This window comes from Ptychodera flava, chromosome 3, assembly GCF_041260155.1.
Source record: "Ptychodera flava strain L36383 chromosome 3, AS_Pfla_20210202, whole genome shotgun sequence".
Taxonomy (NCBI): domain Eukaryota; kingdom Metazoa; phylum Hemichordata; class Enteropneusta; family Ptychoderidae; genus Ptychodera; species Ptychodera flava.
The window spans coordinates 20261693-20279135 of NC_091930.1; the positions used below are offsets into that span (position 1 = coordinate 20261693).

The following is a 17443-nucleotide window of genomic DNA, read 5'->3' on the forward strand; positions in this document are numbered from 1 at the left end:
CTGATTTGGAAGTGTAATCAAGCTTTTCAAACTCCTGATTTGGAAGTGTAATCAAGCTTTTTAAACTCCTGATTTGGAAGTATAATCAAGCTTTTCAAACTCCTGATTTGGAAGTATAATCAAGCTTTTCAAACTCCTGATTTGGAAGTGTAATCAAGCTTTTCAAACTCCTGATTTGGAAGTATAATCAAGCTTTTCAAACTCCTGATTTGGAAGTATAATCAAGCTTTTCAAACTCCTGATTTGGAAGTGTAATCAAGCTTTTCAAACTCCTGATTTGGAAGTGTAATCAAGCTTTTCAAACTCCTGATTTGGAAGTATAATCAAGCTTTTCAAACTCCTGATTTGGAAGTGTAATCAAGCTTTTCAAACTCCTGATTTGGAAGTATAATCAAGCTTTTCAAACTCCTGATTTGGAAGTGTAATCAAGCTTTTCAAACTCCTGATTTGGAAGTGTAATCAAGCTTTTCAAACTCCTGATTTGGAAGTGTAATCAAGCTTTTCAAACTCCTGATTTGGAAGTGTAATCAAGCTTTTCAAACTCCTGATTTGGAAGTGTAATCAAGCTTTTCAAACTCCTGATTTGGAAGTGTAATCAAGCTTTTCAAACTCCTGATTTGGAAGTGTAATCAAGCTTTTCAAACTCCCGATTAGTAAACATGCTTAGTACTATACAATGAATTACAAAAAATGCCTACCTTGTCCTTCGGTCAACAATGGGGGCTGGGGGGTGGTGGGGGGGGGGGGGGGGGCACATGTCATCATTGCTGTACTAGAGGAAAAAAATCATGTCCAGGACACTAAAAGGTAATATGTTGTATGTGTGAATATGTTGAAGATGATACGTTTGGTACTGCAGAACAGCATGTCCATGGTCACAATGAACTTGGATAGTTTGTTAGCATGGTTGTATGTCTAAGGGTTTGTTCCTTGTGCATAAAGGGCTAGAATGAGCTCAGATGTCCAGAAGTCTCTCTGAAAGCAAAAAGACATCATGCAGTGTTCTGTGCATATTGCTACAGCGGGCTGTTATCCCGTGTAGTGGATGAATTAATAAAACTAAAAGACATAGAGCAATATTAAAAAGACTTCCATGGGGACCCCTCCCCAACCTTTTCCGTATACACCACCAGGGATACTTTACTTAATGACAAGGTTACGTTTGATTAACCTTTCTGCAACAAAACTCTCAAGATTACGGTGATTTCCAGGTGTGAGGGGGCCTACAGGAAGTCTTGCAGCAATATTTTGTGTCATTAACCTGTAATGACACCAGTATTCCAACAGAAAGCAGCTTTCTTCCTCTTTTACTGAACAAACCTAAAAGAAAAACACTAGGCCCTTGCAACACGATGATTCAGTGATAGGTTATGCAATATTACAAAAGAGCAGATTATATTTCAAGCCCCACTTTAGCTTTTTTTAAAGTTTACTTTCAAACTAAAATAGATTTGTGAGAATGTACTAATTTAGGTATTTATACATTTATTATTAACTACCAGCTGGGAATTTATGTGCAATTTTTAGCTCACATTTGGTTATACCAATGTGAGTTTATCGTATAAGCTGAAGTCGATGGCGTCTGTATGTAATGTATGTATGTACGTACGTACAGTATGTCCATCAACATCAAAAACACGCAAACCGCTGCACATTTCAGCTTGGTATTTGGTGTGTGGATGCATCCTGGGCTACAGATTGGATTTTGTTCAAATAAAGTTTGCGTTGCCAAAATTATGCAAATGAGCTTTAAAATGTGAAAATGGTCAAAAATTAATAACTCAAGAACCGCTGTTTTGATTGCTTTGAAACTTTGTGTGCAAGTACCTCAGGTGGACCTTATACCGGTACAGTTTTATGAATATGGTGATGATATCGTTAATTTTGTATTGTTCCTGAATTTTTTGGTGATTTTTCTTATTTTAAGTAAAAATTATTCTTCTCTGAAACCACCTGCCCGATTGCTCTCAAATTTTGGTTGGATGTTTGCAAGGGTGTTACTCTTGTAATTTGTTGAAATTATGACAAAATTGGGAAAATTACTATTTTTGAGCAATTTTGTCATTTTTGGTCAAAAAATCTTAAACAGTATTTTCTTTTAAAACCCCTGGACAGACAGCTTTTATATTTGGTACACAGACGTACAGAGATGACAATAGTTGGATATGTGGAAATTGTCCTGAAATATACAAATTTGTATTTTTAAGACAATATTGTCATTTTTGGTCAAGAAAACTTGTTCTCAAAATTACTTGTTTGATAGCTTTGTAATTTGGTATAAAGTCCCTAGGGATGTTATTAGATAAATTTGCTGCTCAAAATGTTGGGAAACCCCCAAATTTCTATATTTTATGTACTTTTCTCTGTTTGTGACCTTAAATGACCTACACCAACCCATGCAGGATATGTTGTGAGACAGTTTCGAAGGCTGTGAACATAATTTTGTCATATTTGGTATCAATTTGTAGGAAAATTTGATCCAGAAAACAAAGCTGAGGTGAATTTTTTCATTGCGGACCAATTTTTGCAACTTTTCTATGTAAGACATACAAGAACTGATGACAAATTTGGATCCAGGATAATTCCAGATGTTGTAATCACCGCCCACAGTGGAAGGCATTTCACTATCTGTAACTAACTTAAGTGCTGTTTACATTAGAATGATAACACTCATCGCATTAATTAAAACTTCCCAAGGTTGTAAATACATTTCCTGTCATCTGGCGTTATGTAATACCAAGGGATGGAACATTTGATATTCAGGAGGGGGTAGGGTCTAGAAGATTGATGATGTAGCATTACTTTTTAGCTCACATTTGGTTATACCAATGTGAGTTTATTGTATAGGCTGAAGTCGATGGCGTCTGTATGTTGTGTGTATGTATGTATGTATGTATGTACGTACAGTATGTCCGTCAACATCAAAAACACGCAAACCGCTGCACATTTGAGCTTTGTATTTGGTGTGTGGATGCATCCTGGGCTATAGATGGGATTTTGTTCAAATGAAGTCTGCATTGCCAAAATATGCAAATGAGCTTACAAAATGTGAAAATGGTTAAGAATTAATAACTCAAGAACCGCTTTTTTGATTGCTTTGAAAATTTGTGTGCAAGTACCTTAGGTGAACCTTATACAGTTTTATGAATATTGTGAAGATATCCTTAATTTTGTATTTTTGCTGAATTTTTTTGTTAATTTTTCTCATTTTCAGTAAAAATTCTTCTTCTCTGAAACCGCCAGCCCAATCGCTCTCAAATTTGGGTTGTCTCTTTGCAAGGGTGTTACTCTTCTAATTTGTTGAAATTATGACAAAATTGGGAAAATTACTATTTTTGTGCAATTTTGTCATTTTTGGTCAAAAAATCTTAAGACAGTATTTCCTTTTTAAAACCCTGGACAGACAGCTTTCATATTTGGTACACAGATGTGGAAATTGTCCTGAAGTATAAAAATTTGTATTTTTAAGACAATATTGTCATTTTTGGTCAAGAAAACTTTATCTCAACATTACTTGTTTGATAGCTTTGTAATTTGGTATAAAGTCCCTTGTTTGATAGCTTTGTAATTTGGTATAAAGTCCTGAAAGATGTTATTAGATAAATATTCTGCTCAAAGTGTTGGAAAACCCCAAAATTTGTATATTTTAGGTAATTTTCTTAGTTTGTGACCTTAAATGACCTACACCAACCCAAAATATGTTGTGAAACAATTTTGAAGGCTGTGAACATAATTTTGTCATATTTGGTATCAATTTGTAGGAAAATTTGATCCAGAAAACAAAGCTGAGGTGATTTTTTTCATTTTGGACCAATTTTTTGCAACTTTTCTATGTAAGACATACAAGAACTGATGACAAATTTGGATCCAGGATAATTCCAGATGTTGTAATCACCACCACAGTGGAAGGCATTTCACTATCTGTAACTAACTTCAGTGCTGTTTACATTAGAATGATAACACTCATGGCATTAATTAAAAATCTCCAAGGTTGTAAATGTACTTCCTGTCATTTGGTCTTATGTAATACCAAGGGGTGGAACATTTGATATTTAGGAGGGTGTAGGGTCTAGAGATTGATGATGTAGCATTACTTTTTTACGAGATCCCTTGTGGATTTTTTGCCCACTCCCACCTTTCTTTTTATCAAGCCTTCTCTGTTTTTTGTTGTTGACATTTGCTTATGTATTTAGGATCTGCTTCTCCCATTGCTATAGAAGTTGATATGCATGTTCCTAAAGATGACCTCCAGTACCTAAGTTGGAGACCTTATTTGCTTTTGTCATTCTTGTTTTTCCTGGTTTAAATATTTCTCGAATGGACCAATTCAAACCGAATGTGAGCACATAGTGTCCTTGACGGTATTTTTTACCAGATCCCTTTTACATTTTTTTACCCACTCCCACCGTGTCTTTTTATCAAACCTCTGTCTGTTTTTTGTTGTTGACATTTGCTTATGTATTTAGGATCTGCTTGTCCCATTGCTATAGAAGTTGATATGCATGTTCCTAAAGATGACCTCCAGTACCTAAGTTGGAGACCTTATTGCTTTTGTCATTCTTTTTTTTCCTGGTTTAAGTATTTCTCGAATGGACCAATTCAAACTGAATGTGAGCACACTGTCCTTGACGGTATTTTTAACAAGATAAAGATTACACTGCGACTAAATGTTTGCCCAAACATTAAATGCAGCCCCATGCGGAAAAGCAAAAACCATGGATACTGTGCACATCTGCACTGAAATCTTCACATAACTGCACAGAGTAGTACAATGTTATGCTCAGGGGTGAATGTTTTCAACTGTGACATTGTATGTTGTGCTTCCTTTGTAATATTACCAATTTTTACCAACAGTTCTCATCAGTCATAATTCTACCGTTTCATTTTACCCAGGTAATAACTCAGGAGGCCACAACCCAGGGAGGGGCAGATTCGGCCATGCAACGGCCGTGCGTGATGGAAGTATTCTCATTATATCGGGAGGTTACAATGGTGCTCCCAGGGCCGACATGATCGCTTACAAAGTACCCGGATCTGTGGCCCTCAATCCCAATACCATCCAAGATGGCAAGTCGGTCACCCAGTGCGGCAGGCACCTAACGTGAGTAGCAGTTAGAATATCTGACCTGTTCACCCCTGTTTCCCAGTAAACAGGTCCACAATCACCATTGACATTAGTAGGTGTGGGCCAAACCATGGTGGTGAAAGGGTTAAATCTTCCTGTAAGTTAGTATGCACCTTGAAATTTAAAGATATAAACTTTTGCTTTTTCATTCTGACCTTAACCCTTTCACCCCCAGTTCCCTGTGTACAGGTCCAACTTTACCATAGAAAACAATGGATTTGGGTCAAACTATGGTGGTGAAAGGGTTAAACAGGAACTTAGAGGACCGTGGGTGCACAATAGGGGGACACAGTGAATTGCGTACAATAGGCACGAGTTTTTAAAAGTCTCATAGCATCACTTTGACTGTATGAGAAATCTTGATGGGCACCTGTGTGACATATGCAAAGAGGGGTCAAATGGTGGTACAGGGAACACATTTTGAAATATATGCGTTCTCTGACAAAAAACAGAGCATTTTTTCAGTTTATTTTCAACTCAGGTCGCTATATATTCACGGACATCATATAGAAGATTCAATGACAATCAATGACAGTGAAACATGGCAAAATCATGGGATTCTGGGACCAAAACAGCACGTCTGATCATGAAAAATTTACGATAATCCGGCTTTCATGGGGGAAGTTCCTGTGTAGATGATGCGATATTTGCTTTCTTTCTTATGTAATACACTAGAAGATTACAACTCAGATTAAGATTGTTCATTTTTCAGAGAAAAGAATTGTATTGGTGATCCTGAGTGCATTTGGTGTCATGATCAACAACAGGATGTGTAGACCGAGATGACAATGTAAGTACAGAGGACGTTTCATTTAACCCTTTGACCCCTATTTATGTGTGTATAGGTCAATCAACTCCTTGCTCACCATGGGAATGTACCATTTACCCTTGTGGTGAGGGGGTTGACTTGTCTCCATGTAACTACAAACCTGTATTGGTTTCTTTCTATTCACATCTCTTGGTGCACAAATAAATTTGCAAAGATGTATTCATCTATTAAGTCCAGTAGCTGTGTCTTTCGCATTTTTTGCCCGTAAGATGGTTTGAAATCAAATTCAAATATTGATGGTGAACATACAAGGTAGATTTCAACAAATAAATAATTTTTCATGTTACAATTTAAATATGGCAGCCTCATGTAATTGAGCGAATTCTATCGACCAAATCCCACACAAAGGATTGAAATACAGTTACTGTCACTTTTAAAGATAATTTGGCTTAATGGGAGGAATCAAAAATATCTCACCCAAGAGTGGATTGTAGGTTCTTTTTTTTGTAAGTAAATACAAAAATATACAGCCATTTTGGGCTTTTAGTCTCACTTTGACTAATTTTGTGAGACAGTTACTTTTTTCTTACAAATTCATGAAATGAGACTCTGGGCGTATGCAGACGATGTCGAAGACGTATCTTTCATTCTCCATTCAGAGAGTCGCTGTCCCCATGATCCAACATGGCTACGTAAATTTCTGAATCCGGGATGTTTTATGAACCCTGCCGTTGTACTTAACCAGGCAAAAATTTATCCAGACATCCGTTCTTTTGCAGGAGTGCCTGGGTGCCACAACCCTGAGCTATTGCCCAGGAATTAGCAATGCAATGACGGATTGCAGAGCCTGCTTGGTGTGGGGTGGTGGTGCGGCGGTGTTGTCCACCACGCCAACTGGCATTGTACTGCATGAACTCACCGGATGGTGCGTCCAAGATGTAAGGTGCTATCCAATAAATGGTAAGCTATGATTCTAGTGAGGAGTTGTGAGCAATTTGCATATCATCATGTAAATTTGCGTATATTTCACACAGGTAATGAGAGAATATGAATAATTTGAGTAGCGGCATATACATTTGCAAATATTTTGCCTGTTTTGGGGAAGTGTTAATAATTTGCATAATTTTCATAATTTGTATATTTAGAGAATGTAATATGATTTGAGTAGCATAAAATATCTTTGCAAATTTTGCCTATGTTTTTAGGAAAATTCGCATAGATTTTCATATATTTTTTAGCATCTACTATAAAACAGATTTAGGTGGTTTATTTGTCATTGTACAAATCTGCCTCTAATCTATACATTATTTGCCCAATTTCTCAGTCATTGCATTTCATTGCAATTCTCTAAATCACTGCATAAACAGATGGGTTGTATACTTACATGGGTTTTTGTGCATTGATTATAAATAGACTGCACCTTATAAAGCGCCAAAAATAAACTAATGTACAAAGTAAAACTAAATGTACATCAAATATGAATAAAAATAAAGTGACTTTTGCAATGTACCACCTAACCCATTCCAGACACTTGATTTACATTTTGGGAATTTATAAATTCAGAGAAATGTTGTATGTAGTTACGGAAGAATTGAACACACAAGTTCAGCATCTTAGCTGTTGTAGATACCATCATGTCATCTGGACAGTCTCTCCAGCTGACTTCATCAAAGCAGTGCATTCCACTGGCTTTTTCGCCAACAGCATGGTTTTTCAAACAGCGACACAATTCCTGGCGTTTTACATCTCTTGACCAATTGGAAGCAATAGCACTGTTCGCAAACGATGTCATTTTACCTTCATTAATATGCAAAAATAATGTCTTCATTTTCTGCAAGAACTACAAGCCCGCTTGTGTTTCTATGGGTACTAAATGTCATACTAATTTATGGCTCAGAGTACAAGCTTCAACAACAGCCACGCATGCAACAAGAAAATTTGTCAGGATTTCAAGCATTAGTGTCCAATGGTGAGAGCATGCAGCTGTAGTCAGTAAAAAACCTGAAGCTGTGAACAGCGCTATTTTATCTATCAAGTGATGCTGTGTCAAGGAAGTCAGATAGCCTGTGAGTCAGTGAATGTTTCTGACTGCACAAACTAGCCTTAAGGTTATACCTGCCTTGACCCTTTCATCACCATGGTTTGTCCCAAATCCATTGTTTTCTATGGTAAAGTTGGACCTGTATACAGGGAACTGGGGGTGAAAGGGTTGAACCGAAAATTTAAAATCGCTGTTCAAATTCTGCTCAGTGGAATTTACATATATTTTTCTTGTTCATTAAAAAAGGAAATCAAGGGCCATGGCAAACATTTTGGAACAGAGAAACAAATTACTTTCGAAATTAACCAATATTTGAAATACAAAATAACCACTGTGAAATTTTTCTTGTTTGCCAAGAACAGTTACTCCACTGCCTTCAAAATCAGCCCACACACAAAGTACATCATACCGGTATGCGCAAAGTTCCTGTATCTGTTTAAAGGTAGAATGCGCCTCAGGGACAGATATTTGGACTCTCAAACTTTTACAATTCTTTTCTAATCTACCCCTTTTGGGGGTTCATTTTAAAGCTCGTGGAGCACAAAATTATTACCATCTTATTTTCGAAAATTTAATTTTTCCCCCAGGATAGAGTTATCACAATGATGGCAGCCATGTTGAATTTCAAATACTAGTAATTATTAGATAATTTGTTTCTCTAGTACCAAACTTTCCATGGTGACCCCTGAGATTTATTCTTGATTTGGTATGGGAATGGTAGAAAGTTTCATTGAGGAAAGTTCGAGCAACAGTTTTTTGAGTCATTCACTTTCGAGGCGCATACTACCTCAAGAGACATCACCTCAACAGGAACATCCAAAAGAGGTCGGTGAACTCTCTCTAAATGTACTCAGATCATGACTAGGATAGTTATTTTAGTGAGACATGCTTTGTAAGCTGGCTGTCTTCTCCTTCTCCAGAACCACAGGGTTATTGTGGCAATACTGTCCTTCCCGGATGGTGGGGGACGAACGGAACATTCATCAAGGAAATCCAGCAGTGTCGGACCCTTGACAATACTCCTGGAATGACATGGATCAAGTATAAGCCACCACACAATGTCAACCAACCGGATGAGGTAAGACTTATGAGGTGTCGTCTGAAATATCACCTGACAGTATGTATGTACAGGTATGTACGGTACATGTACGTAGGTACATGTACAGGGTTTTCTCTCGACTGCGCGATTGCGCAAATTGCGCATTTCGAGCCATTTGTCTGCCCTGTAAAAGTCACTGACTGCGCGAAAATCGCGCACCAGAACACAGCAAGCAAAGACGTCCACATATATTGATATATGAGGGTGACCAAAGCAAATAGTACAGCGAACTGTGTGAATCAATGGTGGAAGATGGGAAAATTCGAGCGTTAGCATTGTGTAGGCACGTGTATACCCCCCTAAATTCGGACCGAATCCGTATCCGAGAGAAACAGATATGTCAAATCCTGAGTCGGGGAAACTTGTAGGTGACAATTAGACAGAAGATAGAACAGCAGCCGAGCACATCAAAAGCTGACAAATGTCATCATGTCGATGTTTATGCATATGTGCTGCATACGACATGGACGACGCAACTGAACCGGGTGACGACCGTAATGATATCAAGGAAGCGCTTCATAAGAAGGCAAAATTCACATCAAAAGTGACTGCCCCTTTAAATGTCAAGTCTGCCCCCTAATTTTGATGAATGGGGCAGAAAGTACCCGCTTTCAATGAACATGCAGAGAAACCACTGCATGTACTGTATTTTGTATGTAGGTATGTACATGTATGTAAGTAGTATCATGTATGTATATCATATTTAAGTTTGTACTGATATGTCCCCACAGAAATGCATATCCATATTTATTTACTAATAGGTAACATGTAAGCATGTATGTTGTGTTTAATCTAGGATTTTAGAATCAAGGGACATTTCACCTCCCCAACCACTCACCCCCAGTACATGTACAGCCATCGATTTATATGACTAAAGAGTAATAACCGCAGGTAGCATTTTCCAATAATCACTGGTAACCTAGGGTGTCATTAATGGGTAGGGATATTATGGAGGCCGTTTAAGCTAAAGCCTTTTCGATCCTCTTTGGAGATGTGTGTCCGCTTCTCTTTACCTGTGCCAACGTCTCTAATTATCCTACTGTGGGTTTTGTTTTACAGGTGTCAATAGTCCCGGAGTTGAATAATGATTTTGAGCTGAAGTCAAAAATACATCAGAAGGAAAGGCAGCTTGCCGGCAGATTCATCGCCGTCTACAAAGGTTTCATACTACCAGGGGGAGCACAGCCTTCCAACGAGGTGACTGATATTATCCTGTGGTTGAAGAGCTCCAACTCCATAGCGAAAGTTAACCTTAGTAAGGATGACACTGAAGAAAATATGGTGAGTGTTATAATTGACGGTGTTTGTGACACCAGCTTTAAAGCCCCAATAGCGGTGACTGTGTAATAAACCAATCTCAAAATATCCCCCTGTTTTCCAAGAACTTTCTTTGAATAAGACCCATTACAGACTGAAAAAGTGTATAACACTGTCAATAGTATCGAAAGTGGCATGTAAATTCAAACGTTTTAACATTATTGTAGATTCCCGCCACTTTCAAAATTTAATCATATGACAGATCATATGACAGAGATAATAAAGATTACAACTGTTACAACAAAATGTCGGCCACTGTGTGTGGTGCAGTCAAGAAAAAGTGCATCATGCTTGTTTCTTTTATGATCGCCATGTGTATGTGCAGGAAATACCGATTTTTTGCACTTTTCCATGGGGGCGCCATTTTATGAGCGTGGCACCTGTTTATTATTCAGCTTCTTTAAACGTATAGGCATGGTCCAAACCAAGCGAGCAGTGATATTTCTATACACGTCCGTCAGTTAGCACATTTACAAGAACCAACTTACCAAATCAAGAACAAACGTTACAGGTCACTATGCAAACTTGGGTTCTAGAGAAACAAATAACCTAAAATTTGCCTCCATTTGAAATTCAAAACGGCCACCATGCCTATGTTAAAAGTGTGGGTAAGATCTGAAATTTTAGCTCTTCACAAGAGCCCAAGTTCTGTGGAGGACAAAACGGTGTGCTCACTCTCTCTCTCATTTAAGGTAGAATCACCTCGGGGACAGACATTGGGACTCTCAAACTTGTACAATTATCTTCTGATATACCACATGTGGGGGTTCATTTTAAAGCACTTGGTGGAAGAAATCTTTTCACCGGCTTATTTTTTCGAAATTCAAAAATTTTTATTTTTCTCCATAGAGTTAACACAGGGGTGGCGGCCATCAATTTCAAATATCGGTAAATCTTGGTAATTTGTTTCTCTAGTACCAAAATTTGCACGGTGACCCGCTATTTTTATTCTTGATTTTGAAAGAGAATGATTGAAAGATTCCTTGAGGAAAGTTAGAGCAAAAGTTTAAGTCTTTCACTTTCGAGGTGCATATTACCTTAACTCCACTAATCTTTCCAACTTTGCAGGATGTCATTGCCTATTACACAAGGGACGCACAGGGTACCATTATGGCCAGGAGGCAGGACAATAGTCCCCTATTTCCTGACTCTTCCAAAGACGCCATGTACTACCTCTATCAGGAGTCCAAACAGTGGTTTGCGACAAATAAAAACCTTGTCATATCCAACATGCAATTGGTGTGGAATGTCGGCTTGACAGGAAACTTACTTAAAGTGGTAAGAAAAATCTTTACGTGTATTCCTTATTCATTTAGGCGCCATTAGTTGTATCTTATAAGTATTACTTTAACCTGTTCACACCCAGTTCTCTGTAAACAGGTCCAAGATCACCATTGATAACAATGGGCTTGGGTAAAAACCATGGTGGTGAAAGGGTTAAGCAGTAAAGGTAGACGATAGCCAGAAGATATCTCACACTCTGTGCTTGTAGTTGCAAAGGGCATTAGAGTACTGTGAGAGTACTATGAGAGTACTGGATGGTGCTCCGTACTGACAATGGAAAATAATATCATGAAAAATTAATATCAAGAAAAGATTTTGTTTACATTGCATGAACGCAATCATTATTCGGCCCTTTTCATGCTACAAGTCAAAAGTGCAAGATGTAAAATCATAGGTTATTACGAAAATACTGCAAAGTATTCCCTCTATTATTTGTGCCAAACATTTTCCTCTACTGTGCTTTTGCAATATTTCGGTAATCATTTTATTACGAAAAAAGACACACTAATATCTCGGACAGCAGCTCCATGTGTATGCGTGGGTCAATCTTCAGAGACTTTTCCAAGAGACAAATATTCCTTGCCATTGCCATCCCATAATGGCCTATGAGTGTGTTTTTATGGCACAAGCTTCAGAATTCTTTCTGTTAGTAAGTTACCACGACAATTCTGAAATTTAAAATAACATAAAAAAGGCACCAATATTTTCGCTCAGTATGAAATATAGCAGTTATCATGACTTGTGTCAGCGGCTGCTGGCGCAAAAGGCGCTGGGGTGAACTTGCACATACCATGAAAAGTGAGGTGTCACTTTCAATTGGAATTTTAGGGCCAAAAAAAAAATTGTGCTGTTCCGATTACATGGTTTTCAAAAATAGGGTAGGTAGGTAGGGAAATTTTTTTATTTTTTTATTTTTTTTTTATTTCTCAATGTGCATTTTGTACTCGTTCAAACTAACTAACAGTGAACAATTTCCTCATGAAACGCACTCAAATTGAATACCAATTTATTAAAATAAAATATTCATCAGTAGAATTGAAATTTGTGGTTTATTAGACTGCCACGGAAATTGATATGGCTAAATTACAATTCTTTGACAGGAAAGTGAACTGTTTATCCACAGGTAAGTCTGACTTGTAAGAACTGACACAACACAATATTTACGGTCATCAATGCAGTGTTTCATCTAGGATACCCCCTCTCCTGGAATTTTTCAGGGGGATTTTAAAATTTTGGGGGATTTAACTGAAACATTTGAGGACATCTTATGTAAGTTTAATGTTGCAGTGATGTCACTTGTGATATACATACTACAAGCCATAAATCACTTGCTTACACAATCCAAGCTGCTGGCTCCAAACACCATCCTCTATAAGATTTTTTCAAAGTCAACAAATTTGGGTGTCACTGTTGTGAATGTATAGGGCTTCCAAGAGTGGCGGACGGCTCATTAATATTCATCAGTTTTGATATCCCTAAAAATTGTAGCATATTCCCTCATGCTTAAATATTCTGTATGTTTGTTTGCACATATTCTGTAAGTTTGCTTTCATAGGCTTAATGTACATTCAAACATCAAAATTAACAACAGCCAGACATTAATTCCATTGTACCTCCAAGGGATTTTTTCATTTTTTACTGAACTGTCTGCACTACACAAGCCAAGAAAAAAATCTATTATAGTTATAAAAGAATGTTTTGTAGCTTCTGAAAAAAATAATGTGCTTGTTTGTCACGTTTTTACTGTGCGTATATCATCCCTCACTACTGTAAGTTTGGATCAACATTGCCCTTTGCAAACCAGTGAGCTGTGTTTTTGTAGTGACCTAGCTGGTCTTGTAGTTTTGTGCGCAGACTCAGTAGAGCTAAAACGAACAACTTAGAGGGTCAGATCCCTTGTTTTGATTTGAATGCGGAGTTGAGTTTTTCTCGATGTCAGATTTGCTCCAGTTGCTTTTTTCAGTCATTTTAGATTGGGGAAAATAACAAACAGAAAGGTTGGTTGTCACCGACAGTTAATTTTAGGGTTTATTTGCTCTGAAAAATGAGTCAGTGTCTGTTCACTGAATTCAAAAACCGGGCCCATGTACCCATTGACACCACAGCTGCTTCAATGCTTGTTCATCACAGTTCAGTCTGCACTGCACTGATCACGTTTCTGTACCAGTAAAGTCCAGCGTGCGAAATTAACGCTGGTCCGCTGGTCCGAGACCAACAGAATCCCCGACGGACCAGCAGTTTTTCCAGACCACTGGTCCTTCGGACCAGTGCAAAATTCACATTATAATTATGAAAATCGAATTTGTTTGGCTATGTATCCAACTATGAGTCGGTCCGATCCCCGCTTGCATGAGTGTTTTTCCTAGTTTTTCCTAGAACAGAGAACGACAGCCGCGACAGCTAAAACTTTTTAAAATAACGCACGCAATTGGCCAATTTCACGGGCAGGCTATTATTTTGACTTATCACAATTCTTGATACTAACAAAGTTTGTTAGAAAGGTCATAGGTCTTGCAAGTCTGCTGTCACACTCGCGCGACTTGACTACGCTGTTTCGGATCACCCTTCCAATATGTGGCGTGTTTTTGAAGGGTGTGAGCCCCCCCCCCCCCCAAAAAAAAAACAAAAACAAACGACAAGGAGAAGCAACAGGCACGAAGGAAATATGAGGCCAAAGAAAAAAATTGTGCTGTTCCGATAACCCGACCTACCCTATTTTTTGCCTGCTGACCCCACACTTTTTAGAGCTACGTAAACACACGTAAGTGAAAAAGAAAGAAAAAAAACCCGTAAAATCAAGTGTTCGTAATACTTGGCATTTGATTTTTACTTGAACAAGGATGTCTTTTATGTTTATTCCTTTTATATGTATGATACATTTTTCTGGAAATGTTTTGGCCAGTGTTTGACCGCCCTGAACCCCTGAAAAATACATATTTGAAAATAAAAATATTGAATTGGAAAAAAATCCCTGCAGACCAACCTACCTTATTTTTGAAAACCATGTTATCGGAACAGCACAATTTATTTATTTATTTATTTTTTGCCTGATCGAGAAAGACGAAAACCGCGATCTTTTCAGCATTCATGGCAGAATGAGTTCCGCGACTGGTTGTTATTTGATAAGTCGAAGATGTATGTACTGCATGCCATGCCGACGAGCATACGGCGATCTCTCTGCCCATAAGGTAGCCGCATATCTTGTAAGTCTGTTTTCTCAACTTATTCTAAGGGTCCGTTTGTGGTTGGCACTAACAACTTTAGACACTCAAATTTAGCCTCACACAGTCAGTCAGAGTTTCCTAAAATCGCCGTGGAACACGCTAAGAACCGTAATGCGCCAAGCTGAGGCAACACTGTAAAAATGAACAGTGCGGTCTTCACAAAACTCTGCTATCTCAGTATCTCTCCCGTAATGCCCATGCCATATGTATAAATAACCGTCCATCAAAAGACTTTGTCTGGATTGCTTCACTCGACGTAAAAAAGGAGTTGCTGACAGATGTTGTGACAGTCGACTGCATCTGCATCTACTCAAGAACAGGAAACTCTGCAAAAGGAGGCAGATGCTGCAAATGCAGTTGCTACTGAGTGTACAGATGGGGACACTGATGTAGAATCAGACTATGAATCTGACTTTGAGTTTTGAGACTCTAGCTGCTCTGAGGATGATATTGCCCATGATCTCTTTGAAATAGCTGATGGTGTAAATGAAACTGACTGGAGACTTGTTTCAATGTAGTAGAGATTTGAGATGAAAACTGAAAGACTTTTCCCCATGTTTATTTGAAATGAAAACTGAGACTATTTCCCATGTTAATTGGAAATGAGGACTGAAAGAATTTTTCTCATATTAATTTGAAATGAAAACTGAAAGACTTTTCCTCATGTTTATTTGAAATGAAACCTGAGACTTTTTCCCATGTTAATTGGAAATGAGGACTGAAAGAATTTTTCTCATATTAATTTGGAATGAAAACTGAAAGACTTTTCCCCCATGTTAATTTTGGAATGAACTATAAAAACTTTTCCCATAAGGATCTGGTTCTTGGTGATACCTACCTCTAGTCATGGCATATATTATTGAGCAAAAAAAATAAATTTTAAAATATATATTTGTTCATTTATTTGTATCAATATTATATAACAACACCAGAGTAGGAGAGACTGATAATGTACCATCTTATCAGCTATTTTCAATTGAAAGTACATTTTTTGAAGAGGTTTTTGTTAGTTTTTTGTTGGACCAACATACATCAAGAAGGACCAGCAGATTCCCTTTGCTATTGGTCCTTCGGACCAGCATGCATTTCAAGTTAATTTCACACACTGGTAAAGTCCAATATTAAGTCCAATGTTTCGTGTCAATTTTGCTATCAGAATTATTTTCAATGCTATGGACATTCATATAATGCATAAAACCTTCAGTTTGTCTCCTTTTCTCGATCGTGCAGAGATGATGTGACACAGAAACCTTATCGGGCTAGGGCAACGAACTTTTGTGAACGTAACTCTCAACTGGCTGATAGGCTTTCATATGCAAAATCAGCATACGGAAATTTACGCGTGGTATTGTTTCAACAACATTTTATTGAAGTAGATCAAACAGTATCAAAATCGAACTAAAATTAGTTTCATGCTAGGCGACTGATGCCGTATGGTGAAAGCTAGCTGTAATTTCATGCGTTTCACGTTTTTTCATATCATTATTTTTACTTCCGGTTTACGAAGCTCTAAAAAGTCTAGGGTCGGGGGGATAAAATTGGGGTAGGTCGGGTAAATCGGAACAGCACATATTTTTTATTTTGGCCTTATCTCCAATCTTACTTGGCATGACCAGTAGTTTTTCAGGCACAACAAAGTTATTTTGAAGTAATTCATCTTAGGTAGTATGTGCCTTGAATTTGAAGACTTGAACTTTAAATCAAACTTTTCTCAAAGGAACTTACAACCATTCTCTTGCCAAATCAAGAATAAACATTATAGGGGTCTCTGCAAAGTTTAGTACATTAAAGGTATACTGTCACCTGTTCCAATTTTGCCACAGTTACCATGGAAAGAGAAAATCTAACCAACCACAGATTTTAAGCGGGTGGCAGCTTTTTAAAAACAGCGCCCTCACATGGGCATTTTGAATACCAAGGAACGCCCCTTTGACCATATATGGGCATATTTAGATTACAGGTGACTGTATACCTTTAATAGAACAAATTACCCAGCATTTCCCAATATTCAAAATTCAAAATGGCTGCCATCCCTGTGGTAACTGTATGGGGTAAAATAACATTTTCGTTTTTCAAAAAAGTAGGATGGTAAATAATTTTCTTACTCAAAAAGCTTTGGAAATGATCCCCCACAAGCAGTAGACCAGAAAATGTTACAGTCCCAATATAAGTCAAAGAAGCGCATTCCAGCTTAAGATCTGAGATTTGTTGTTACACTTGTGCTTTAATACAATAATAATAATATTATTACTATGTCATGCTTTGTACATTTACACATGAACTATTTTTTGTTTCTCTACAGCCTATAAATGCATCCTACATCAGGCCCTACTTCACCAGCAGCTGTCTGGCATACACCAACTGCCTGGCTTGCCTGACTGATGGGTCATGTGGCTGGTGTCCGACCAGTGAGAGCTGCGTACTCCGCAGCCATGTCGGCAGCGACGCCAACAGCTGCGGCACCGTGGACAGTGACGAGTCTCAGTATTTGGTGACCAATGCCTCGCATTGCAAAGTGTGCTCCTATCACATAGACTGCCACACCTGCACAGAGGTAAGCCACACACACTTCCACTCGTCCTAT

At 38.0% G+C, this 17443-nt stretch overlaps 1 protein-coding gene across 1 annotated transcript in view; it reads left to right on the forward strand.

Annotated features, from left to right (window-relative positions):
• Positions 1 to 17443, forward strand: part of LOC139128115 (multiple epidermal growth factor-like domains protein 8) — a 98319-nt gene that overhangs the window by 28167 nt on the left and 52709 nt on the right. Inside the window, exons 10-15 of the mRNA XM_070693957.1 lie at positions 4894 to 5101; positions 6640 to 6854; positions 8856 to 9013; positions 10094 to 10315; positions 11420 to 11629; positions 17162 to 17413. Of these exons, the coding sequence (XP_070550058.1) occupies positions 4894 to 5101; positions 6640 to 6854; positions 8856 to 9013; positions 10094 to 10315; positions 11420 to 11629; positions 17162 to 17413 (1265 nt within the window). The remainder of the gene's footprint in view (positions 1 to 4893; positions 5102 to 6639; positions 6855 to 8855; positions 9014 to 10093; positions 10316 to 11419; positions 11630 to 17161; positions 17414 to 17443) is intronic.